This window comes from Delphinapterus leucas, chromosome 20 (assembly GCF_059928025.1).
Source record: "Delphinapterus leucas isolate spDelLeu-1000000601 "Yukka" chromosome 20, BTC_Dleu_Yukka2, whole genome shotgun sequence".
NCBI classification, from domain to species: Eukaryota; Metazoa; Chordata; class Mammalia; order Artiodactyla; family Monodontidae; genus Delphinapterus; species Delphinapterus leucas.
In genome coordinates, this window is record NC_143148.1 from 14703530 (window position 1) to 14731371 (window position 27842).

The 27842-nt window shown below is 36.0% G+C and overlaps 1 protein-coding gene across 4 annotated transcripts; it reads left to right on the forward strand.

Moving 5' to 3' along the window:
* The first annotated feature begins 499 nt into the window (after window positions 1-499).
* LOC111181149 (uncharacterized) lies at window positions 500-27387 on the forward strand. 4 transcript variants are annotated; one of them, XM_022586259.3, is made up of 5 exons: window positions 500-802; window positions 2342-2392; window positions 10876-10964; window positions 12231-12357; window positions 24195-27387. In XM_022586259.3, the coding sequence occupies exons 3-5, from the start codon at window positions 10956-10958 to the stop codon at window positions 26123-26125; spliced, it is 2067 nt and encodes a 688-aa protein (XP_022441967.1). In that variant the 5' UTR covers window positions 500-802; window positions 2342-2392; window positions 10876-10955; the 3' UTR covers window positions 26126-27387. The 4 variants fall into 4 exon arrangements, with proteins under 4 accessions (XP_022441967.1, XP_022441968.1, XP_089758354.1 ...); XM_022586260.2 differs by lacking the exons at window positions 10876-10964; window positions 12231-12357; XM_089902228.1 differs by lacking the exons at window positions 500-802; window positions 2342-2392 and having other exon boundaries at window positions 6558-10964.
* Window positions 27388-27842: the final 455 nt, after the last annotated feature.

Here is a 27842-nt window from a genome sequence, read left to right on the forward strand (position 1 = left end):
AAGTACCTTTATATTGACACAAATCATCACCAGTCACACAATCACACTCAATTATGGCACAAAACAAACTACAAAAGTAGAAGTCCCTTAATATGTCAGACAATCCCACACAGTTATAAAATGCTATTACCGCGCAGCTTCAAGTACGAATAACCTCACACCCGACAGCACGGAGAATCACGCACAGGCAGAAATAACCATACACTCGGCCACTGAGGGACTCCCAGTCCACCCGAAAATATCTCGCGTTGTCTCACAAATATTCACAAGCACCAAAGGGCCTAACAAGGCACAGAGAGGGTCTCATGCCAGTCTGACGCTCAGGCTGGTGCCCTGCACCTGCCCCACCGGCGGGTCCCACTTTCTCCTGACGTGTATAAGGCCCCGAGCCCACTCAACACTCGCCGCGGTCTCAGGGGCCAACTGCCCGAGGCGAGCGCGCCCCACGCCTGCGCACTGAGCGCAGGCGGCCTCTCCCAGAAATCCCCGGGGCGCGGCAGTTGGGGCGAGTTAGTTCTAGCAGCGGGGGTCCTCGAACCCAGCGGAGAGTTTGTGGGCTGGGTCTCCTAACGTTCTCGCTGGCCAGCCACAGCCTGCCCGGAGTTGGACTACATTTCCCAGAGCCACCGCGTCCCGAACGCGGCTTCATTTCCGTTTGTTCGCGCGACTTGGGGACCTCGCGTGGGGAGAGGGCTGCGTCTGTGGGAGAGTTTGGCCTGGCTCCTGCAGGGCGGGCGAACCCGAAGCCGGGCTGGGTTCCCGGGCACCAGGTCCTGGACCCTGAACTGCACCCTCTGTCGAGGTGAGTATGTCCGGAATACCAGGGTGGAAACGCTCGGAGGAAGCGTCACTGGAATTACGTGGGTGGCCGTGTCTCCTGGTGTTTTGTGTGTGTGTGTGCGTGTGTGCGCGTGTGTGCGTACGCGCGCGCGCGACAGCCAGCCTGGTATTGGTGACTGTATGGGCGAATGGTCGTGTACTACTGTGGTTTTGTGTGTGTTTGTGTGAGTGAGAGTTGTTTTGACTCTGAGGCTGTGATAGTACTGCTATGACTTTGTTTGTGACCGCGTGCTTACTTGACTGGAAATGTGCTTATGTGACAGTGTAATTGCTTGTGGACTGCGTGCTTATGACTCTGAGGTGTGCGACAGTGTTGTTGTGACAGGGTGTTTGGAAGTGCTTGTGTTACTTTGAGGTTTTGTATGTGTGTTACTAGGGTTTGCCTGTGACTTCGAAGTGCTACGACACTGTTTCTGTGACACGAGGTTTGTGATTGCTTGTTTCCTTGACCTGGTACTTGGTTGTGTTTTTCTGACTATCTGATTGGATGACTGTGTGCCGTTTTCATGACTGTATGAAGAGAGTAAAAGTGCTGTTGTGAAAGGTTATTTTGGGCTGTGTGTGTCCCCAACAGGGTGCTTGTGTATGCTTGAGTGATTGTGTGTATGCTCTGTGTATGATTGGGTTTTAAGACTAGATGGTCAGACAGTGTAGCATTAACTTGGTGATTGTGACTCTGGCCGTGTAACTGTGGAAATGTGATTGTGTGTGACTTTGTGAGTCATTTGTATATTTTATAGTCTGTGATCTTATGGGAGTTTAGTGGGGTACAGAGGTAAAATTGCAGTTTGGTAATTTCTGGGGTTCATTCTGTGGCTGAGCCAGCCTATGGATTAAGAATCCCTTGTGGCTTTGTCCTCCTCTGAGGACTTGACTTATTTCTCTTTTGATCACAGTGATTACCACACCCTACACCCCACCCCCCATTTCACACATTGCCTGTAGTGCTTCATTTTTCATATCCATCCTTAGTTTGCCCTGGGATTGTAGATGTAGCTTCCCTGCTGCTTGCTGGTGCTCTCTCACCTTATAGCATTAAGGGTTTTGGATGCAGAGAAGTGACAGGAAGGAAGAAGTCAGAAATTTGAACCCCTGAATGAAGAGTATTAGTTATTTCTAAGGCACAGACCTGGACTGGAGATGAGAATTTTAGAGCTGATAGCACCTTCAAGACAGGTCACTTGGAAATGTAATGGGATTCCAGGAGTGGGAATACTTCCAGAGAGCGTGCTAGAGGAGTCAGCCATACACTTGAGAACCTGTAGCACTCCCCTTCAGGACTCCATCTCCAGCAGACAGCCTTGAATTGAGAAGCAAATTCTAGCCCAAGTTGGCTGTGAACTTGGCCCTTCTTTCTAATACAGAAAGTGCAGAACTGTTCTAGTCTCCTTTTGACTTTCCTCTATGTTAAATGAGGGGTAGATTGGTGGCGTTCTAATTTAGAGTATACTCTAAGAAAGGCCCAGTGTCTCATGATTCTTTTTTCTTTCCCTGAGAATAGTGCCCAGAGGAAGAAAGAATGGCTGTTATACAATCAGAAGCAAGCTCCAAGGTGCGTAGATGTTTTCTCTTTGTTTCGTGAAATGCCTTTGTTTTTTCAGGACATAGGAATCTTTGGGTTTTTTTTTTTTGTTTCTTTATTTTTGGCAGCGTTGGGTCCTCGTTGCTGTGCGCGGGCTTTCTCTAGTTGCGGCGAATGGGGGCTACTCTTCGTTGCGGTGTACGGGCTTCTCATTGCAGTGGCTTCTCTCGTTGCGGAGCAGGGCTCTAGGCGTGCAGGCTTCAGTAGTTGTGGCATGTGGGCTCAGTAGTTGTGGCTCGGCTCTAGAGTACAGGCTCAGTAGCTGTGGCACACGGGCTTAGTTGCTCTGCGGCATGTGGGATCTTCCCCGACCAGGGCTCGAACCCGTGTCCTCTGCATTGGCAGGCAGATTCTTAACCACTCTGCCACCAGGGAAGTCCCGAATCTTTGTTTCTTTTTGAAATTTCCTAGGTAAGCCTTCTCAAATGATGGAGGGGCAAGGCAATTTTCTGTAGATTGAGAGCAAGGAATATGTGCAGTTAATTGTGATAGATGCTTCCCAATAGCGGTTAAATTAAGGAAGAATGGATTTGAGATCCATAAATTTAAAAATGAAGAGCTCTTTTGTGTTATTTCTGACATAGCAGCATTCTGTTTTTTTAACTTTTTAAAATGTTTGTTAATTTTCAGAGGTACACAGAAGTGTACCTCTTACTATCATATGCCCAACTTAAAAGTTACCACTTGCCAATCTTATTTCAGTTATTCTGCCTTCAGTTCAAAATACCTCCTAATTTGCCTTTTTATTTCTTCTTTGTCTTATTTATTTAGTAACATGTTATTTAGTTTTCAAACATTTTAAGGATCTTCCAGAGGTCTTTCTGCTACTGATTTCTATCTTCATTCCATTTTATTCAGAGAATATACTTTGTATGACTTGAATTCTTTTAAATTTATTAAGATTTATTTTATGACCCAGAATGTGTGGTCTATCCTAGTACATGTTTGTTGTGCACTTGAAAAGACTGTATTCTGCCACCGTTGCGTGGAATGTTCTATACATATCTGCTAGGTCAGATGGATTGGTAGTGTTTAAATCTTCTGTACCCGTATTGAATTTGTTGGATATACCTCTTTCTCTTTGTACAGTAGTTTCTATCAGTTTCTGCTTCATTTATTTTGAAGCTCTGTTATTAGGTACATAAATGTTTCAGATTATATGTCCTAATGTTGAATTGACTCCTTTATCATTATGAAATGGTCTTGTAATATTCTTTGCTCTGAACACTTACTTTATCTGATATTTAATATAGGCACTTCAGCTTTCTTTTCATTAGTGTTAGCATGGTATATCTTTTTCTATACTTTTACTTTTAACCTATTTGTGTTCTGATAAAGTACATTTCTTGTAGGCAGCATTTAGTTGGATCTTGTGTTTTTATCCAGTTTAACAATACCTGTCTTTTAATTGGAGTGTTTTTACCATTTATATTTAATGTGATTATTGGTATACTTTGGGTCAAATCTGTCATCTTTCCATTTATATTTGTTCCATCTCTTCTTTATTTCTTTTTCCATATTTTCTGCTTCCTTTTGGATTGAGAGAAAGAGTTTAAAAATAATACCAACATTTTTACTAATCTTATGAATATAGAAAACAACCAAGACTTCTTGGAGTTCAATGGGATATAACCCACTAAGGATCTATAATCAAATTACTGTGTTTTTAAAGTCGCCTATAATAACACCTTTCATATAGTTAAGTCATCAACTTGAGAGACACAGGCTCATTTGTTTCACCTTGCTTTCTACTTTTAGGGATTGTTTTCCCACCACTTTGATTTAATTTTGTTTTAAAATTAAATGGGATATTTACATATTTCTAAAATCAAAACTGTAGATCAAGGTGAATTTAGAGAAGTCTAGCATCCATTCCTGTCTCTTCCACCTTTTCTTTCCTCTGTAGATAACTACCTGTGCTTCTCTTTGGTTTATTCTTCTGTTTTTCTTTCAAATGATATATATATATATATATATATATATATATATATATGTTTATGTGTTTGTATGTATATGTATGTATTTTTTATCATCTTCATTCTTAGTCAAAAAGGAGCATTCCTTGTATGCTGTTCTGCACTTTCCTTTTTTTTCCTCACATATTTAATGTATCCCAGACATCACTGCATAAGCAGCCTATAGAGATCCTCCTCATTCTTTTTAATAGCTTCATTTTATGTTGTGTGGGTATACTGCTTTATTCAGCCAGTCTCCTACAGGTGGGCATTGGTGGTTTTTTCCCCAGTGTTTTGTTGACAACTGTGTATATTGTCTCTATGGTTTATCTTTGGAGCAAATTTCTAGAAGTGGCCTACTTTTAGTTTATTTTAATGCTTTTGACATAAATTCTACCCAAATCACAACCTTAAGTAATAATAAAATTGGCCCATTTCCTCATTTTTCCCCTTTCTTACTTTTTTCTCCATTACCCAAATTTTCAAAAAAAAGTCTTCGAGTCTGTCTTTATACTGTTAAATATTCTTTTTTCTCTGAATTTATTGAGAATTCCTCTTTTTAACCATAACATACCCTTGTTTTAAATTTCAGGAAGCTATTATTTCCTAGTTTTATGACATCAAAGTAGTACATGTTTGTTGGAATGATTTAGAAAATACAAAAGGAAACAAATAAGGAAGAAAATAAAAATTACTCAGAAACCCTCCTTTGGAATGAATCTTAGTTCATATTTGGAATCTATCCTTCAAGTCTTTCTTTTTTACTTCTTATTATGGAAAAATTCAAACATATGCAAAGCTAAAAGTACAGTGTAAGGCACCCCTGTGTACTCTACCCATCACTCAGCTTCAACAAATATCAGTTTAAGGCTAAACATGTTTCATCTATGGTTCTACTACTCTCTCCCCCGACCCAAAAAAGCATGGATTATTTTGAAGTAAATTCCAGATATATAATTTCATTCACAAGTATTTTAGTGGGTGTTTCTAAAATATAAGGACTTTTTATTTTAAAAACAAAACCACAGTGTCATTACTATTAAAAAGAAAAAAAGAACTCAGTACACTCTTAATGTCATAAAATAGCCAGTTAGTGTTGTTTTCCCCATTGCCCATAAATAATTTTTTATGGTTTGTTAGAATCAAGATCCAAACAATGAGCTCGGTGCTTGTGATGACCTAGATGGGTGGAATGGGGGGTGGGGGTGGGGGTGGGAGGGAGGTCCAAGAGGGAGGGAATGTAGGTATACATATAGCTAATTCACTTCATTGTACAGCAGAAACTAACACATTGTACAGCAGAAATTAACACAACACTGTAAAGCAATTATACTTCAATAAAAAAAAAAACCTGTCCAAAAACAAGATCTAAAGAATGTCCGTTTAATGTAATAAGAAGATATATTTCTTAAATCTTTCTTTTTCTCTTTTCTTTCAGTTTTATTTGTTCCAGAAACAGAGTTTCTTACAGAGTTACCCATATTCTGGATTTTGTTGATTGCATATATGTGGTGTTATTTAACATGTTCCTTTAACCCTGTATTTCTTGTAAACTGGCATTTGTAGAGGCTTGATCAGGTTCAGGTTTTTTGTGTTTTTGCTTGTTTGTTTTACGCTAATCCTTCATACATAATGATATATACATCTATGAAGTAGTGAATATTTGTTTTCCTTTATGTGATGTTAGCAGCCATTGATAATCTTTATTTGGAATCCATTATTTTATCAGAAGTCACAAAATATTATTTAATTCTATCATTTCTTCTGCATTTATTAGCTAGGATACTTCTGTAAAGGGAGAGCCATCTTCTCATCAGTGTCTTGGTTACTCTGAAGTATAGCTTATGCAAAAAAAGTAGAATAAAAGCTTGATTTTACTCTCATTTTTCAGCATCTTCCAAAGTTTATCCTGTGTTTTCCTTTTAAATTATTATTATGAACTTGTAGATTCAAATATATTTGGTATGTTTCAGTCTATAGCAGTTATTCTATATTATATTATATTCTATATATATTATATTCTATATAATATATATTTATATTATATATTATATTATATTATATATTATATAATATATATTATATAATATTATATATTATATATATTCTTATTAATACTCAAACTGTCCATCTGTTGCCAGTGGGATCCTCTTTACTACCTCCGATTTGGCTCCTTTTGAATTCCTTTTTATTACTGTTGGAGTTTGTGGTATATTCCAAACTTTCTGGTGTGACAAGATGTTCTAGGCCCATCTTGTCCATTTTCCTGTGTTAAACATGAAATCAGCCACTTCTCTGTGGAGCCCTGGTTCCTTTTAGTGAGAAGTGGTTTTAAGAAGCCACAATTAGGATAGTTGGAGTTCTCATTGCTTCTGGTTGTTATTGCTTGTAGGTCTTTACAGAGTTGGTTAAATACGTATTTTTTAGAAGGAGAAAAGTACATCCTGAGTTTATAATGATATTTCTAATTGAATTTAAAGGTTATAGAGTTTTTCTTGATTTTTACATTTGTATTTGTTTTTGTACTCTGAAAATCTTTATTCTTAATAACATTAAGATAATTACATACTTGCTTTATTCTCATTGATGTATGTGTGTGTAATCATTTCAGAATTGTCTGTTTTAGAATAACAATGCCAATATTATTAATAATTTCTTTTATTTTATAAAACTTGTTAATAATACTTAATAAATTTATTATTTATTAATATTAATAATAGTATAGTTACTGAAAAACAGCTATTTGGTTATCTGTTATTAGTTATTTGGTCTGTAGGTTATATTGCACTAGGAATCTAATGTCAAATGTACGTATTTGAAAATTCCTTGAAATAACCACTTCCCTTCTGTGTTTACCCTGCTAGTATTATGAACAGGTAAGTTTGTTTCACTTTGCTTTCGGTTCTTAGGGATTTTTTCCAGTTTGATTTAATTTTGTCTTAACAGTTATACAAAACATACTCACAGTTCCAAAGTCAAATGGATTCTATTTGATACCACCTTATAATATTTTGTGTGTGTTCACGAGAGATATTGAGCTAAAATTTTTCTCTTGCAATATTTTTGTCAGGTTTTGATATTACGGGTTTTTTGCCTCAAAATGTAAAAGAGATTGTCTACTCCTTTTCTTATTTTCTGAAAGAGTTTGTGAAGGAATAGTATTATATCTGCCTTAAATGTTGGTAGAACTTACTGGTGAAGCCATCTGGGTCTTCTCTGTAGACAGGGTGTTCTATTTTGTTTTACTAAAAATTCGATTTCTGTAATATCTATGGGGCAGTTTATATTTTCTATTTCTTCTTGTGTGACTTTTGATAATTTGTGTTTTAAGGAATTTGTCCATATCGTTCATATTGTCAAATTTATTGGCATAGGGTTGCATTATCCTTTTAATGCCTGTAAGATCAGTATTCTCTTCTCCATATTGGTAATTTTTTTTCTTCATAGACTTGCTAGGAGCTTATCAACTCTATTAATCTTTTGAAATAACAAGTTTTTTGCTTTGTTGATTCTCTGTTAAAATCCATTTTGGATCAATTGTGGATTTTGTGTTTATTTCTATTATTTATTTTCCTCTTACTTTGGGCTTCATTTGTTCTTCTTTAACCAGCTCCTTAAGGTGGGAACTGATGGTACACATTCCTTTTTTCCTAGCATTTAAAGCTATAAATTTTCCTTTAAATACTGTTTTTGCTGCAGCCCACAAAATTTGGTAAGTTGTGTTTTTATTGTCATTCAGTTCAGCATATTTTTTAATGTCTTTTGTGATTTCTTCTTATGAGTTATTTAGAAGTGTGTTTAATTTGCAAATATTTGGAGGTACTACTAGACCTCTTACTGTTATTTCTAATTTAATAGTGTGTGGACAAAGACCAGAAAATATACTCTGAATGATTCAAATTTAAAATATTTTTGATACTTTGTTTCTTTCCCGCACCTGACTTAGTGCCTAGCCATGCATTGCAGTATCCTAAGGAGTTGCAGTCCAAGGGCTCAGCCCTCCCAGCCAGCCATGCTCTTATGCACATCTGCCTTCCTACCACAAGTGCCTCCATTATGATACCTCTTTATCAGGCACCGACTTCCTTATCGTGTATATGGAGGCAAACCTTGAAGATACTTTTTCTTCACTGTGACTCAGTACTCAATACTTTTCTACTCCTAGCCCTTCCCCCATCTCCCTCTCCATGAAGTGGGAGGGGTCTTTTGTTTGGTACTTCCTTGGCAGTGAGATGGTTCCATAAATCTGGGTTTATCCATTAGACCTTCTCTAGGTGCTGCTCCATGGGGGAAAATGGAACAGTGGGGAAGTCAGCACTGTCTCTGGGTTAGCCTCTTGCTTATACTAGCTGATTAGTAAGTGATTAAACATTAAAGGCTTGACTGGTACTGTCATTTGGCTGTTGTCTTCGTCAGCTTTTCTGACAACTAGCAGCTCAGCTGTATCTAGCACAGCTCAGCTCTTGACAGTTGAGTGTGGTATTCTTGACAGTCGGTATGGTATCAGTTATCACATGGTACTTGATAGTGTTGTGTAAATCCTCTATATTGTTACTGATTTTTAAGAATCTACTTGTTGTATCAATTACTGAGAGAAAGATGTTAAAACTTCCAAATCTGATTGTGGATTTGTCTCTTTCTTCCTTTAGTTCTTTCAAGTTTTACTTTATATATGTTGATACTCTTTTGTTATATCTTTACACAGTTAGGATTGCTGTGTTTTCTTGATGAATTTATCATTTATTGCCAGTGTTACTCTTTGTCTATTTTGCCTTATATTAATACAGGTACACAAGCTTTCTTATGCTTAGTGTTTGTATGGTATATATTTCTGCAGTTAACTTTTTTTTAATCTTTATTGGAGTGTAGTTGCTTTACAATGTTGTATTAGCTTCCTGCTTTCTCCATTTAACTTTTAACCCATCTGTTTATGTTTAAAGTGCATTTCTTGTAAAGAGAATACAATTGGAATTTGCTTTTTTATCTTGCCTTGACATTGTCTTTTTATTGGAATAGTTGGACTGTTTACCTTTAAGTTAAGTAAAATTTAGTTTAAGCCCTGCCAGGGATGGGAGCATCCATATACATGTCTTTTATGAAGAACTTGGCACTTTTTGGAGTTTAATTCATTTAAATGTATTTGTGTCTTCAGCTCCGTGATGAATTTTTTTTAAATTCTGAATTTACATCTTATCTGAATTCTTTTTTTATCATCACGATGGGCACAGTTATCTATTGTAGCTGGAAGAAGTGGAATTTCTAATTAAATATTTATTGATCACCTATATCAATGATTCTCTGTAGGGGCAGTGACTTTCCCTAGGGATGTTTTCGAAATATAGCTGGGTTCTTTTGAATGTTTAAATAACTGGGTTGAGGGTGAAGGCTTCTGGCTTTTGAAGGACTGAAGCAAACCATGGATCTAGATCACAGCTTAGAAAGCTTTTCTGTAAAGGGCTAGACAGTACATATTTTAGGCTTTATGGGCCATATGGTCTCTCTTGCAGCTGTTCAACTCTGCCATTATAGTGTGAAAGTAGCCAAAGACAGTATATAAGTGAATGAATATAGATGTGTTCCAGTAAAGCTTTATTTTTAAAAATAATTGGTGGGCAGTAGTTTGCCAACTTCTAGATGTCCTGAAGTGCACAACAAAGAAATTGTCTGTGACCTGCAAAATGAGGACCATAGCTGGGGGAAAAATGTGTTTATAATTATCTGGGTCTGGCACCTCTCACGTAAAGCATTTTTTGCCTGATTTTTTTGAATTGCTGCACTTATCTATTTTACTATTATTGCATGGTTTTACTGTCAGCTAAATCTTCCAGGAATGCTACCATAGTTTGATTGAGAAAAGATTGTACTTTGTTTTATTCAGAAATTTACTGAGTTTTTTTAAACCATTTAAAAAAGTTACAGCACTGATGGCAACACTGCTTGTGATAAGACTTGCTAGTATCACATACTTGTAGAAGTCTTCATTTGTAGGTAATGCATTTCATTGATTCTACACACACATACACACACATACATACATATATGGCCTTTATTTTAAAATGTCAACTATAAATAAAAGATGTCAACCATATTAAGTTGAATATTGTAATCTTATACATCTAAATGTGTTCATTTTAAGTAGTTGTAAGCCTAAGTATTTAACTATTTGAGCCTTCTATGTAGTTGTGTATGGTCATTAACATATTAAAGTTTAACAGTTGGTCATTATCTCTGTTTTTGGTATAATGTATATGTGTGTTTTATTACCTATAAGTTTCATTTCAGAAATAGTAAAGAAGTTGTAAATGTTTCCTCTTTGTATATAGAGAGAGCATTGAGTTTGACCAGGGTAAGGATCACCACCTGTATCTCCCCTGCTTAGTGTATATTTTGGGGATAGGAGAAAGAGACAGGAAGAGGAGAACAACAAAGATAACTCTAACTTACCCATTTGGAGCTTTGCAAAAAGCATGGTCTCATGGTTCTGTTTCTCCCCCCCAGTACTGCCTTTTCCAGACTCTGTGCTTCTCTAAGATAGGAACCCAGAAGATGATTGATCATTTCTTGCAGCTGTAAAAACCATGGCTCAGGTAAATCAGTGTTTCCTTGTGCCCTCTTTAAATAATCACTTTTTTACAGAATACGTGCATGTTTGCATTCCTTATTCCTAAAAGTTCCTTCCTGACTCACCCCATTCATGAGTGTGCTTTCCAGTTTTTTCCAGTCTTATAAGTGATAGTGTCTTCCCTAAGTATGTCCTTCTAATCTAACCTATATTCACATACTTATGCAAAAGTCCAATGAGCATCTTTGGGAACACTGATATAACAAAAGCAGAGTCTCTGATTTTTTAAGATTTGTACATACCACCCATGAGAAAACTTTGACCTTCTCTTTAGACCTACATTTCCTGGTTAGACAAGATAGGATTTGGTCTTGACTGGGCTTAGTGTCCATACATGGCAAACCTCGTGCTTTGTGAGCTTTTAAGATAAGGAACATATTAGGGATTGAATACAGAGAGATCAGGGATCTTCCCTGGGAATCCGTGATTGACGAATACCAGTAACATGGATCATTTTGAGATTCAATATTTTGTGCTAATCTTGAATGTGTAAGTTTAGATTATCTTTTCTACCTTTCTGTTGCTTAGAATAAAGAAAAGGTAAGTTTTTAAGTGATTAATAGTAACAAGAAAGATCATTATTCACGTGATGATGCCGTTGAGAATTATAAACTACCAAAAGTAAAAAATGCTTACAAGGTTTTTATGTAACCTAAAGTGTTCAATGATGCACACTTATTAAGTCAGATACATTCATTATATGGAGCTATTCTACAGTCTATTAAAAATATTTACTAAATTATTGGTAACCAGGAAAATGCTTATGTAATATTCTGATATAATGGTGAACCTGAGGGTTCAATAAATTCTTTAATTTTATGCAAATCTTATAAGATAGAGATTTTATAAGGTTTTACAGAAAACTATACCAAATTTTTTCTTTCTTAAATAGAGAAGAAGAGAAACTTGCATTTGTTGAGAATGCATGATATGTAAGATACCTATTGTACAGGGTGCTTGTGTATGCTATTTCTTTCAATTGGGACATTGCATTTACTTTATTAATTCTCAGATTTATGTGTAAAATGAGATATTCTATATGCAGGAAATATCTACAGCAACAGGCATAAAAAGGAACTTCAGAAGTACCAATTTCTTTAGTGTCTTATCCATGTAAGAGGCTTCCCAGCCTATTTGCTCTGTTACCTTCTTCGTTGAGAGCTCTCTATCATCTCCCCTTCCATTGAAAAAATATTTTATTTCCACAACTAGTATTATGTTTATGTTTCAGAGATCAGTGATGTTCAGGGATGTTGCCATTGACTTCTCTCAGGAAGAGTGGGAATGCCTGGACTCTGCTCAAAGGGATTTGTATAGAGATGTGATGTTGGAGAACTATAGTAACTTGGTGTCACTAGGTAAGGATATCTACCCCTAGTATTTCAGGATCTACCTTTGGAATGGCTGCTTTCTTTTCTGTTATTTCAATGTTGTTTTTAAGTGATTAACTGAATTTCTTATTATTCTCCAAGGAATAGTTTCAAATTACTGGAAGTAGACATGGATGGTTTCATTGGGCACATTTATCTTCTCCAGCCTTCAAATATAATTGCCTGTCTTCCTTCTGTCTTGATTTTCCCATCTAAATGATGACTTTAGTCTTTGGACTCTTCAAGTCGCTGGAATATAATTGTCTCTTGCCCCTTCACTTCTCTTTCCCCCTGTAACAACCCTTTTATGTAAACTTGGGAGTCATCATCTTTCCAGATTTTTTTTTATATTTAGATTTATATCATTTGTCTCCGTTCTTTAAAACGTACTCATTTATTCAAAATATATTTATTTATTGAGGGGCCTATTCTATGCCAATGACTGTAGTAGGCATTGGAGAAATAATGATCTAAACAAGGTTCCTATTCTGCTGAAACTTACATTCTTCTGGGAGAAATACAAAATAAATAAGGAAACAAAAATATATGTGTATGTGTGTGCATATTTATGTGCATATATTTATTTATTTAATAAACATAAAAATTGCAGGTAGCAATAAACAGTATGAATAAAGGTGAAGTAGAATAGGCAGAGAAAGAACTAAATGGGGAATGGGGGGGTAGGTTATTTTAGATAGGTAGATTTTGTAGAAACCTCTCTAAGAAAGTAACATTTGAACAAAGACTTTACCAAAGCAGGGGCATGAGTCAGGCCAGTATCTGGAGGAACAGTATTTCAGGTAGTTGGAATAGTAGGTGTAAAGGGCTTGGGCTGGGCATTAACTTTGTAGGAGGAACAGAAAAACATTATATCTAAAGAAAAGTGAATGATAGAGTAATAAGAAATAAGGATAGTTAAAGAATAGAAAAAAAGGAGTTGAAATTTTATTCTCTAAGGTGGTGCCCTCTGAATCCTGGCCGAAGCAAATGCAAATTCTCTCTGGAGGAAAGTAAGAGGGCTTTTAGAATTCTCACAAATTAATCAACAAAAGATGAGCTCACAAAGATCATCAAACCCACGAGGAAACAGGTCACAGGTGAGTTGATAAGGAAACAACAGATCGCATGGTAAAAGATTTAACATATTGGAATTTTAAAATGTAAATATAAACTATTGGTGAAATACTTAAAGAAATAAACTAAATTACAAAAATGAAAAGCAATAAAAGATTTTTATAAAGGAACAGATGTGAAAGAGAACTAAATTGAACATTTCTAAAGGTTCTGTTTAGTTCTTTTTAAAAATAATTATTCTAAGGTTGATAATTTGCATGAAAATTATTCTGTTTATAAAAAGACATCATAAAGAAAGTAAACGACAAGCCGTGGATTGGGTGAAGATAATTGCAATGCATATTGACAAGAATTAAGTTAGTATCTAGAATACAAAAAGCTCCTATAGATGGTTAAGAAAAAGGTAAATAACCTTTTTGAAAATTGGGTAAAAGACATTTATAGGCAGTTCAAGGAAAAGGAAATGCAAATAGCCAATAATCATGAAAAACTGTTCAACCTCACTAGCAATCAGGAAATGCAAATTAAAACCACAGTGAGATAATTATTTCACACGCCCTAGATTGGCAAAAATTGAGAAGTATGACAGTACCAAGTGTTTACAACTTTTAAGTGCAGAAGTGCTATATACCTCATTATTCATAAAAGCCAAAAAGTGGAATGACCCAAATGTCTATCAGCTGTTGAATAGATGAGTAAAATTGGTATATCCTTACAATGGAATATTAGTCAGCAATAAAAAAGAATGAAGTTCTGATACATACTACAATACGGATGAACCTTGAAAACATGCTAAATGAACGAAGCCAGACACAAAGACTACATATTGTATAATCATTTATATGAAATGTCCACAATAGACAAATCCATAGAGACAGGAAGTAGATTAGTGGTTGCCCAGCACTGTGGTGGGAGCTGGGAGGTGAGGGTGGATTGGAAAATGAAAATAGGGAAATTGAAAATGACTGCCAGTAGGTATGGGGTTTCTTTTTGAGGGGATAAAAATGTTATAAAATTTGATTGTGGTGATTATTGTACAATTCTATGAATATACTAAAAACTGTTGAATTGTATGTACTCTAAATGAATGAACTGTAGGTATATGAATTGTATGTGAGTAGATCTGTTTTTTTAAGTGTTCTGTACCTTACTGATGTCAGTATCAATTGGCATAATCACTTTGGAAAAATATATAGAAATTATTTCTAAACTTTGAGAAAAGTATTTATTTTTATTTATTTGGTTGCGCCGGGTCTTAATTGCAGCACACGGGATCTTCATTGTGGCATGCAGGATCTTTAGTTGCAGCATGTGGAATCTTCTAGTTGTGGCGTGCGGGCTCTTAGTTGCAGCATGCGGGATCTAGTTCCCTGACAAGGGATGGAACCCAGGCCCCTTGCATTAGGAACATGGAGTCTTAACCACAGGACTACCAGAGAAGTCCCTATTTCTAAATTTATATGCACTTTGGAAATAGCAGGAGTCCTTTTAAAAATTCCAGATCCCAGGCCACATCCCAGACCAATTAAATCACAATCTATGGACACAGGACAGAGATATTATTTTTTGGAGTTCCCTAGGTTGTTCAAATAAATGTTCAGCCATGTTTGGTAACTACTGTAATATGATATTATCTGAGAATTTATTTTTGAAATTTAATTGTTATTGCCAGTATGCTTGGATTTATTTCTCTCCTATTTTATGCTTTTGGATTACTCTCTTGATCTTCTTTGCTTCCTTTTAAAATCTTTCCTTAATCAGGATGGGTACAGTTTTTTTGTTTTTTGTTTTTATTAAACTCCATTTCCTCCCTTGTTTAGTTTGGAAGGTATACACTATTTGTATGCTTTTACTGGTTATCTTTAATTTTTTATCACATGCATTTTATTCATCTTAATGCAAATGCAGTTTTGTAGTTTTTTTTAATTATAATGATGTTTGAAAAAATATACATTTTTAATGGAAATTAAATATTTTAATAGATATTTTTATTAATAATAAAACATAGTTATTCAAACCACATATAATATTTGGTCTGCGTACTACTTTGTAGCGGTCTTGTAATAAACTATATGCCTCACTCTCATCCCTAGGATTTCAAGGTCAACAAGTTAAAAAACACAGATATCAAGGACTGTATCTACCTTGAAATAAACTGGTGGCTGCTGTGGCAGTGAATTGAGGTTTATAGAGAGATGTGATATTTTCATCTCTATGTCAAATACATATTTTATTTTCACAAAATTCTTGTCAGGCATGTACCAGCAGTATATGACTTACTCTTTCTGTACACTTTGACCAACACTAGATATCATCACTTAAAAATATCTGTAAATTTGTAGATAAAAAATTGAATAACATATTGCCGTGATTACTGGTGAGTTTAAATATTTTGAGAGTATTTCTGCCTGTTTTGGTCATTTAATCATTATCATTATTGTTTGTGTCACTTAACAAGTACATACTTAAGAAAGCCTATAGTTAATGTCTCCCTTCTCCCAGGACAATATAAAGAATCTTAGAATGTTTTAACTTTGGTTAATCTTTCCTATTTAATATGTTATTGTTGGCTAATATTTTAGTTCTATTTTCTTTTAACCTCCCAAAATGGGCATTATTTTTGTTTTACAAAATGGCAATATTTGGTTGTAGATTTATTCACATGAATATCCTTTTATTTGCACACTATTCACTTTCCATCATACCTTCATACTGCGATCATTTTATTTATCATGAAATGCATTAAGCAAGACCTATTGTTAGTAAATACTCTTCATTTATATTTCTGTTGTTGCAATATAACCTTGTTTCATCTTCATTCTTGCCTGATGATTTAACTGGGTATGGAATTCTATACTGACAATTATTTTTTTCTCAGCACTCTGTAGATATTATTCCACTGTTTTCTGGCTTCTGTTGTTGCTCTTGAGAATTCTACCATCTGTCTCATTGTTGTTCCTTTTGTAAGTAATCTGTATTTTCTCTCTGGCTGTTTTAAGATTTTAATATAATTGATTATATTGTTTTATTTCTAGAACTTGTTATTTTCCCTCTCCCCTAGATCTTACTTTTCTTCTATATATTCTCTTCCTCATGGTTTTGATTTTATATTTTCATATATTTTAAGCATTTATATTACATGTATCATTCAACAATTACAATTTCTGGGGAACCGGTCTAATTCTGCAGTTTCTTGCAAGCATAGGGGCTCTTGTGTAATGATGAATTATCCATAGCATTTTTTCTTCTTTTCATTGAGAGTCTAGGGCAAGACAAAAATGTACCTTGTCATTTTCCTTTGAGATCAGATGGATTTTTCTTTTCCTTTCTCTGAACTGTAGGCCTTGGACAGTTCTGATTTTGTGAAGAGGTTCAGTGCTAGTCCTTGACGTTTAGTGGGCCCAAGGCTTTTTGTCTCTTGGGTTTTTTTTTCATTCCAGTAAGGTATAAACTTTTAGGCAATTGAAGTCAACAAATGTCCTGAGGGTAGCTGTGACTTCAGAGCATGCTGACCTCTAGTATCTGATGATCTCTTCATTTTGCCCCCTTTGGATCTGCTTTATTTTCCTTTAAGCATGGCATACTTGTAAAAGGGTATTTGATATATATTATCTAGCATTTCATGGTGTTTTGAGAAAATCTGATGCACCATTCACATACTTGCAATATTGAATCCTTCTTTCTTTGAACATGCTATATCTACTTTTTATGTCTTTCTGTAAAGTTTCATTGCCTTTTTAAAAGGTCTTGCACATTTATTGTTAAGTAATTTCCTCAGTACTTTATAAATTTTGTTGATATTATAAATAGAAATATTTTGTTCTCAGACAAAAATCATATATATACACATACATATATAGGTAGAGCAAAATATTGCTTTCTGTAAATTGATAATAACCTTATAGAAATACCTAATAGTTTTGTGATGGATCATTTTGGATTTCTAGGTAATTTTGCTCTCTACATATAATGTGTGATCCCTTTCTTTTCTGTTTGTACCATTTTGTGAAAACTAATCAGTAGGAGCTGAGTATTTGACTGTATCACAATTTGAAAACAATTATTGTCTTTTTTCAAACTTTATTGGGAGTGCTTCTAATGTTTAATTTAAAATTTTTTTATTAAGTATGTTTCTGTCGGTTTCTGGTAAATACCCTTAATTAGGTTAAGGAAGAGCCATTAGAGTTTTTAATAGACGGTCTTAAAATACATTTTCTGATGTTGAACTTTTTCTGCATTTGTGGGGTAAACCTTATTTGATAATGATGTATTAGTCCTTAAATACACAGCTGGATTCTATGTTGCTAATATTTTCTTTTAAAAATTTACCTATGTTTGTTTGTGAGATTGGATTAGTTTTCCACAGACTGGACTGTTTGTGAGCTTTCTTTGTCCAGTTTTGTTACCCGAGTTCATTTAACTTTGTAAAATGACTTGGGTAGATTTCCATGTTTTTTTATGTTCAACAACAGTTATATATGATCTTGCCAATAATACCATCAGTCATCAGTATCTGTTGCTTTTTAGGAGCACAGACATTGAACTCAAATTTTAAGTTCTTAAACAAGTGGCCCAAATGGTCAATTATTGAAATCAATCAAGATCTCTAAAACAAAGGAGCCTCAGTGTGGGGAGACAGCCTGATTCAGCCTGCCTCTTTATCTAATCATGTGCCTGGCAATGTGTTTATTGGATCCAGACATGGTTGAAGTGAATGCCTTGACAGTCAAAGCTAAGTCATACACTTGCATTACAAAAAAGAAAAAAAAAAAGCCAACTGTAAGGCTTAACACTATAGGAAGGCATGGAGAAGAGTTGCAGAACTTCTGTGCCCTCTCCAGGTGCACCACCCTTCTAGCACTTCAATGTGTTCACTGACCCAGAAGCTCTCTGAACCCCTCCTGTTAGAGTTTTTCATGGAGGCTTCATTATGTAGGCATGATTGATTAACTCAGTGGCCATTAGCAATTAATTCAAATTCCAACCTCTCTCCCTTTTTCAGAGGTGGGGAGTGGCTGAAAGTTCCAATGCTTTAATTACATGGTTCCCCTGGCAACCAGCTCCTCTCCTTGGGGGCTTTCCAAAACTCACCTCATTAACATAAACTCATGTGGTTGAAAGGGACATGTTATGAATAACTAAAAACATTCTTTTTACCTTTAGCACTCAGGAAATTCTGAGAGTTTAAGGAGTTTTCTCCCAGAAAACAGGGACAAAGTCCAAATATACTGCTTCTTACTATATCACAATATTATAGTCCTCTACTTTGACTGTGGATTTATCAGTTTCTCTTTGTAAGGCTATCAATTTTTGCTTATTTACTTCAGAGCTAAGTTGTTAGTTGCCTAAGGCCATGACTGTTGTGATTCCTCTTGCCTGACTCTAAGATGATTGCCCTGAGCTGATTTCACTGGAAACTGATAAAGAACTTCTACAAACTTAAGCTCCATCAATCTACCTCCCTGCACCCATAGTCATTCTGCCTCTTTTCCTATTATCATAGATGAATTTCTGTGCCTTTATCTAAGTCCAGTACCTCCACTTATATACTAAATGCCAGTCCTACTCATCTGTTTGAGGACATTGTTGAAGTGATTGCTCTCTTAGTCTCCTGAAACATCAGCTTGTCTATATCTGTTATAATCATTTTTTTTTTTTTTTTTTTGTTATAATCATTTTTATCAGCATGTTACCAAACTTAGGTTCGGCTATTCACCACTCGAAAGCTAATACTTGAAAGACAAGTGTTGGTTAGAAAAGAAAAGTTTGCTTTATTCAGGAGGCTTGCAACCTGGAGAGAAGGAGGACTTCTGTCCCAGAACCAACTCCGAAGATTCTGCTTGGCCATGAAAGTTTTTAAAGGGATAAAAGGGGAAACGATCTTAGTTAATCATTAAGGTAGGGGGTCAGATTCCTAGTCATTTTCCATTACGTGCAGACTTACTGACTCTTGTGATCTTCCTTTAGATGCTATCTTGTTCATGTAGTTTGCTCGTGGGATTACTGAAAGGAAGGCTGGGGAAAGGATCTTGTCATCCGTTAATTACTTATTCTTCATTTCTGCTTCCTTAAGGAAAGAATCAACAGATTAGGCAGGGCATTGTGTGATCTGTAGGTTTCAAAGGTGTGATTGGGCTGGAGGTTAGTTAAGCATGGGGGCATCTGGTGTAAAAGTTAAAATATAGCTTCACTGAAGTGACAAGGCAAAAGGCCTTCTGCAAAGTGCTGTTCCTGCAAAGAGTTGTTTCTTGCAGAGAGCTACTTAAAAGCACACAAACATGTAACTTCGCTCATCTTAAAAGGAAAAACAAAACAGACACAAATCTCTAAACACATATTTTCCTCTTGCTACAGCCCTATTTCTCTGCTACTTTCTACAACAAAACTTCTCAAAAGAATTTTCCATGCTCCCTACCTCCAGCTCTTCTCCCATGCTCTCTTAAATCTGCTTCAATCAAAATTTATCCCCATTTCTCCACCAAAACTATCTGGTGAAGATCACTAGTATCCTCCATATCACTAAAGACTTTGTTAAATGAGAAGTCACCATTTTTTTTTTTTTTTGGCTGCTCCTTCTTAATCTCTTTTGCTAGTTTCTTCTCATCCACCTGACCTCTAAATGTTGAAGTGCTCGAGGGTTCAATCCTCAAACTTCCCTTCTCTTCCCATCTCTTCTGTATCCAAAGTCTCCCTGGATGCTTTCATCAAATCCCATAGTTTTAAGTGTCATCTATTTGTCGACGATTCCCAAATTTATAAATCTAATCCATGTATGTCCCAGAACCCCATATACGCCTGTCTACTCGACATCTTTACCATGTAAAGTCCAAAACCAAATAGTTCAAAACCAAACTCTTGATATTCTCTCCCAAACCTTCTATTATAATGAGAAGTTCTCAGTAAACAGCACATTTATTGTTCTGGATGCTCAGGCAAAATACTTAGAGTTTTCTTTGACTTTTCTCTTTCATATTGCATGTCCAATCCATCATCAAATCCTCTTCATTCAGAATATATCCAGAATGCAATGACATCTCACTTTCTCCACCCCTTCCTCCACACTCTAGCCTGAGCCATGTGGATTATTGCTATAGCCTCCTAACTTCTATCCACCTAGCTTCTGTATTTTCCCACTATCTTTTTTTTTTAAATTTAAACAAAATAACCAGAAGGATCATTTTTAAGCAAAATCAGAGTTTGTCATGCTGCTTCTCACAACCTTCCAATGACTCCCCATCTCAGGGTAAAAGATTTCTTAAAATTGCTAAGACTAAGATTTCCTTGTCTTTTTCCTTTGGCTCCAGAGGATTTTTTTCCTCCCTCTGAACTGTAGGCTTTGGATGGTTCCAATTTTGTGAAGAGGTTTATTTCTAATCCCTGACCTATTATTGGTCCAAGGCCTTGTCTCTTGGATTTTTTTTTTTAATCATTAAGATTCAAGCGTAGGCCATTGAAGACAGCAAATGTCCTGAAGATAGCTGTGGCTTCAAAACATGTTTACCTCTCTAGTTTCTGTTTTTTATTTCATTGTGTCCCCGTGGATCTTCTTTACTTTCTTTTATGCTTGGCTTACTTTTAGAAAGTGGTTTGTCATGTTTTATCCAACATTTTTTTGTGTGTTCTTCAGGAAATCTGATGCACCATTACATATCAGGTGTATCCACTGTCACAGTCATAATATACAACAGTTGCTTTACACCCTTAAAATCCCTCATGCTGTCTCTTTGTTGTCAAATCCTTCCTCCTTCCAACCTATGAAAACCTATTTTCAGTCCTACAGTTTTGCCTTTTCCAGAATATTATACAAATGAGAATCAAAATTTATAGCCTTTGGGTTCTGGCTTTTTTCACTTAGTAAAATATATTTAGGATTTATCTATATTATTGCATAAATCAATAGTTTGTTTCTGTTTGTTGCTGAGTATTGTTCCATTGTATGGAAATACCAGAGTTTGTTGATTCACTCACCTTTTGAGGGACATTTGGGTTTCCATTTTTTTGGCGATTATATATAAAGCTACTATAATTTTTGGTGTACAGATGTTTATCTGGATATAAGTGTAAATACCTATGATTGCTGGGTCATATGCTGCGTATATGTTTATCTTTATAAGAAACCACCAAATTGTTTTTCATTATGGTTGTACTGTTTTGCATTCCCATTATGTAATGTATGAGAATTTTGTGTGTGTTCTTTTTCTTGATCTATATGTCCATCCAACCTACTCTTTTTAAAATAGAATACCAGGAACTTTATCACTCCAGACTCTTTCCCTTATATTGAATAATTGCTTTTTTTTCTCTCCAACATCCCCAGCATTCCGTAAGATTACAGAAGCCTTTCGTTATGTCTTTGACCTGTAGCAGTGCCTGAGAAATGATAAAAGATATTCTTCTGGGATGAACAAATAGACTTGCCTTGGATAGAAGAGTAAATAAGAAAAAACATGAGAGGGCATAAAGAAACAAAACAGGGTGAACTAAAAATAAGTAAACAAAAGCAACTTGGTATTTTCATTGGTTAGGATAGGGAGAACTAAAGAAGATAACCATGGTTAGTACTTAGGAAGTAGTATGCAAGAGGCTAGGCAATTGGAGAGGTATATGATCACTTTTTGCATTTTTATCTTAAATTTAGTATGGATGTACTTTTGTTTGCATCTGTAGGGAGGTATTGGGGAAGACACAGATCAGTGGTTTCCAGGCATCTTCCCCTAGGGTGAAGAGAGATCTACTGCAAAGGGATGGCACAAGAGTATCTAGGAATAATAGAACTGTTGTTTTTTACCATTACTGTGGTGATGGATACATAACTACAGCCCTCATAGGTCCGTTTCTTTTGTCTTTTTTCTCCTGATTTTTAGTTAAGTTGTCTTTTATCCTCATTCACCTGGTCAATTTTTATTGAGAGCTAGACACTGTAAAGAGAAATTATAAAAGGAATTTTAAGCCTTCATCTTCAGTGAAGATTTAGGTTTGCTTATGACAAGCGATCTTGAATTACCTCAGTCCAGATATCTGAGTTTGAGATGATTCAAATATGATTCATACTTCAGACCCTGCCCAGACTGGTCTACTGTTTCTCCCTATTCCTCATTGTAGCCCTCTGGGCTCCCAACCCAAAGTATGGAGAATTTATGTTGAGTCTTGTTCTCCAATTATTGTCACCCAAGACCCATGAAATGGTCCAAAACACTGTTTAGTTTCTCCACATCTCATTTGCCTTTTCTAGAATTGTAAGACCTCCCCAAATGGAAAAGTAGCCCCAAATGTTGGGCTAATTTCTCTGAGTTTTCATATCTTTCAACTTTTAGCCCACCAACTCTTTATTCTTATATGAATTCTCTAATGCCTTCAGTCAGGTGCCATTTATATTTTGTCCAATTTGTATAATTGCTCTCGTCATTAGAAAGGTTCATTTAAATTACCTAGTCTTCTGTTACCAGAAATAGATGTTTAAGATTCAGGAACTGGCATTTAAATTGAGACCTTAGGTTGAGAATTGGCTTATATAGAGTATCTCATTCAGAACAGTCCAGAGACATAGGACAGGCTCTAGGTAGTTGTAAGTTGAAATAGGCTTTGTGATTTTCAGAGCTAAAAGGAAGCTAATATGTTTGGAAAATAGTGAGCAAAGCTGAGAAGGCTCATGGGGAATCAGATACTTAGGCAGGAACCATGGAGAACTTCCTCAAAGTCATGGAAGGCATTTGGATTTTATTTTAGAAGTTTAATTTGGAAGCTATTTTAAAATTTTAGGCAAAGATAGCTAATCATAATCTGAATTTGAATCAGAATCTGTTAGTGGAAAGCATTAAAACTAGAGATTTCCAAGCTCTTTTTTCTGATTCACTAGATTCAGATTCAGTTAGTCTTGTGTGGTTATTTGGGAATCTTTAAGGTTCCTAGGTGATTTTGATCCCCACCAAAATTTGAGAACTACGGACCTATAAGGTTTTCTTAATCTCTTCCCTTATCTTCTTTTTTTAAAAAATTAATTAATTTATTTGTTTTTGGCTGTGTTGGGTCTTTGTTGCTGCACAAGGGCTTTCTCTAGTTGCAGTGAGTGGGAGCTACTCTTCGTTGTGGTGTGTAGGCTTCTCATTACAGTGGCTTCTCGTTGGCGGAGCATGGGCTCTAGGCACATGGGCTTCAGTAGTTGTGGCTCGCGGGCTCTAGAGCGCAGGCTGAGTAGTTGTGCATGGGCTTAGTTGCTCCACAGCATGTGGGATCTTCCCAGACCAGGGATCGAACCTGTGTCCCCTGCATTGGCAGGTGGATTCTTAACCACCGTGCCACCAGGGAAGTCCCTTGCCTTATCTTCTAAGTATAGTTTTCATTATTCTCTGATCAGTTGTGTGCCCTTTATACGTATTAATATATGAAATCATTCTAAGCTAATGTTTTTTCAAACTCTGGGTAGCAACACATTACTGCAGCATGAAATCAGTTTAGTGGTTTTTGACTTTTTGTGTGAGAGAGAGAAGGTGGGATGGAGAGAAAAAGATGACTAGAATAGTGTAGTGTAGAATAGAATAGAAAACAGAATAAGTATTGTTTTATGAAACTTTGCATGTATCAGGTTGTGATGTGAAAGGTAAGTAGTACACAATATTTGAAAAACTCTGAGGTAAGCCAGTTATTTTCTATGGATATTATTTCCATATATATTTTTTCACATATAGTCTTTTCTACTGTGGAAGGTCTTTTGAAATGACAAAAGAAATTTTTGATGTTCTCCTATTTTTCAGACTTGCCTTCAAGGGGTGCAAACAAGGACTTAACTCCAAAAGAGGATACTTATGAAACAGAATTATCCCAATGGGAAATGAGTGCCAGGCTTGAAAACTGTGATCTTGAGGAGTCCAATTCCAGAGATTATTTAGAAGTCAAAGGCACATTGGAAAAGCAACAAGAAAATCAGGAGGAATATTTCAGTCAAGGGATGATCATATATGAAAAAATGTCTATTTTCAATCAGCATACTTACTTATCTCAACTTCCCAGGTGTCATTCTACTGAGAAACCCTATAAATGTAAGGAATGTGGGAAGGCTTTTAGACGAGCTTCACACCTAACTCAACATCAGAGTATTCATACTGGTGAAAAACCCTATGAATGTAAGCAATGTGGGAAGGCCTTTAGTCGTGATTCACAACTCAGTCTTCATCAGAGACTTCATACTGGTGAGAAACCCTATGCATGCAAGGAATGTGGGAAAGCCTTTACTCAGAGCTCACAACTTATTTTACACCATAGGATTCATACTGGTGAAAAACCATATAAATGTGAAGAATGTGGGAAAGCCTTTATTCGAAGCTCACAACTCACCCGACATCAAAAAGTCCATACTGGGGAGAAACCTTATGAATGTAAAGAATGTGGGAAGGCCTTTACTCAGAACTCACAACTTACTCTCCACCAGAGACTTCATACTGGTGAGAAACTCTATGAATGTAAAGAGTGTAGAAAGGTCTTTACGCAGCTCTCACAACTTATTCTTCATAAGAGAATTCATACTGGTGAAAAACCCTATGAATGTAAGGAATGTGGCAAAGCTTTTATTTGTGGCTCACAGCTTTCTCAACATCAGAAAATTCATAATGGGGAAAAGCCATACGAATGTCAGGAATGTGGAAAGGCTTTTATTCGCGGCTCATTACTTATGCAACATCAGAGGATTCATACTGGTGAAAAACCCTATAAATGTGAAGAATGCGGGAAGGCCTTTATCCGTGGCTCACAACTTACTCAACACCAGAGAATTCATACCAATGAGAAGCCTTATGAATGTAAGGAATGTGGAAAGACCTTTAGTCATGGCTCGCAACTTACTCAACATCAGAGGATTCATACTGGCGAGAAACCCTATCAGTGTAAGGAATGTGGAAAGGCCTTTAATCGTGGCTCCCTCCTTACACGACATCAAAGGATTCATACTGGTGAAAAACCCTATGAGTGTAAAGAATGTGGAAAGACCTTTAGTCGTGGCTCAGAACTTACTCAACATGAGAGAATTCACACTGGTGAGAAACCCTATGAGTGTAAGGAATGTGGGAAGTCTTTTATTCGTGGCTCACAGCTTACTCAACATCAGAGAATTCATACTGGTGAGAAACCCTATGAATGTAAAGAATGTAGAATGGCCTTTACGCAGAGCTCACATCTTTCTCAACATCAGAGACTTCATACTGGTGAGAAACCCTACATATGTAATGAATGTGGGAAGGCCTTTGCTCGTGGCTTACTACTTATACAGCATCAGAGAATTCATACAGGTGAGAAACCATATCAGTGTAAGGAATGTGGGAAGGCCTTTATTCGTGGTTCACAACTTACTCAACATCAGCGAATTCACACTGGAGAAAAACCCTTTGAATGCAAGGAATGTGGGAAGGCCTTTAGTCACGGTTCTCAACTTACTCTACATCAGAGAATCCATACTGGTGAGAAACCCTATGAATGCAAAGAGTGTAGAAAAGCCTTTACTCAGAGTTCACATCTTTCTCGACATCAGAGAGTTCATACTGGTGAGAAACCATATCAGTGTAAGGAATGTGGGAAGGCCTTTACTCGTGGTTCACAGCTTACTCAACATCAAAGGGTTCATATCAGTGAGAAATCTTTTGAATATAAGGAATGTGAAATAGACTTCAGTCATGGCTCACAAGTTTATATATGAATTATCTGATGCTTGTGACTAATATAGAGAGCCTTCTCTGGTCATTAATTCATTATCATCAAAGAATTCTTAAAATGTGAATATGCAAACACATTTGCTTCGTAAAGTTCAGCATCAGTGAATTTGTATGGGGGAAAGATAATGATAATGTAATCCATGTAGAAAAACCTACTAAACTTTAGCAAATTATAATAGAGAATAATTCTGTTAATGTAAATATAGGAAGACTTTTAGCCATAGCATGTCTTTTTCAACATTATCTTGACTCAGTTGATTTCCTTTGTGACATTTAACATGATAATTAACCACTGCTTTGGTTTAATCAATTATCAGATAGACCTAAGACTAATTCCTTATAAGATTCTTGGAAGTATTATGTAAGTTATTACATAATAAAGTTCTTAGGACAGTGCCTTCAACATAGCATATCACAGATATAAGCTACCATTATGACTCATGTCATTTTAGAGAATTTGCATGAGAGGAGGACATTTATTAGTATAATGAATGTTGAGAATCTTTCATTAACATTTAACCCTGATTTTTTGAGTGGGGGGCACTGTATGCTATAATGAATATGAGAAAGCTTTCATTCACATCTCATCCCATATGCTGTACGAGGAAATTCATAGTGTAAAAAAAAAAACCTGTACATTTAATCAGTGGATTGCTGAAGAGGTGTGAAGTGAATTGTAACAAAGTCCAAAAGCTCATATTTTCTAGCATCTCTGACCACAGTTCAAGAATTTTACTTAGAAATGAAAAAAATTGGATAGCCAAAATAAATCTTTATACTAGGAAATTTTTTAAAACGTGAATGCACAGCTTTTGAATTAAACCAAAAAACTGACATTTATAGACTATTTTGCTATGAAAACTGATAAGAATCTGTGTCAGAGACTGCTGTTTCCCTACCCAATATTCATTTTCCCTTCTTCAGTAATAGAATTCTTGGCTGAAAAGCTATCTCAGCTTCCCTTGCAGATCCACAAGATGTAAGTGGTATTTGTATGAATAGGACATTTAAGAAATCCTTATTTCCTCTCTGCACTTTTTTTGTTTCCCTGCCTACAATGTGGATATTTAATCTGCACCTCTGGCAATTTTATGGGGACCTTGAGAATGGTATCTGGGTATTAAGGATGTTGGAGCAGAAATACAGAACACGTCTACACCTATGCTGATTTTATGAAACAGTCATACAAATTTGGGTCTGCCTGCCTTCTGTATTTCTTTATATAAAATTAAACTTCTTATCTGTTGATGCTGTTGTCATTTTGTTATTGACATTAGTAATTATTATGGATATAAAAGTTTGTACCTGGAAGTGGAGTGCTGTGGGTAAAAGAAATCTCAAATATGGCATTAACTTAGGGCGATGGAGAATGAGGATCTGCTCATTTCAGGCTAGGAAACTGAAATGAGCAGACTCCTTACCATCTTACAAGGAAGATCTTGTACCAATTAAGGCTGTAATGTTAGGGGAAATGGAAGGAGTGATTCAGAATGAGTGTGTTGGATGTTTCTTGCTGCTTTCAGTAATGTCCTGTGAAAGATGAATTTAGTGTGCAGTTAGCTACAGAGAGGCTGCTAGCAGAGATTGAAAGTGACATTGCTTTGTTAAGAGATGCTATGTCAGGCCTGCAGGTGCTCAATCCAGGTTGATGGTATATTCACAATTTTGAAACTTATGGGATTCAAAACACCAAACTGATTC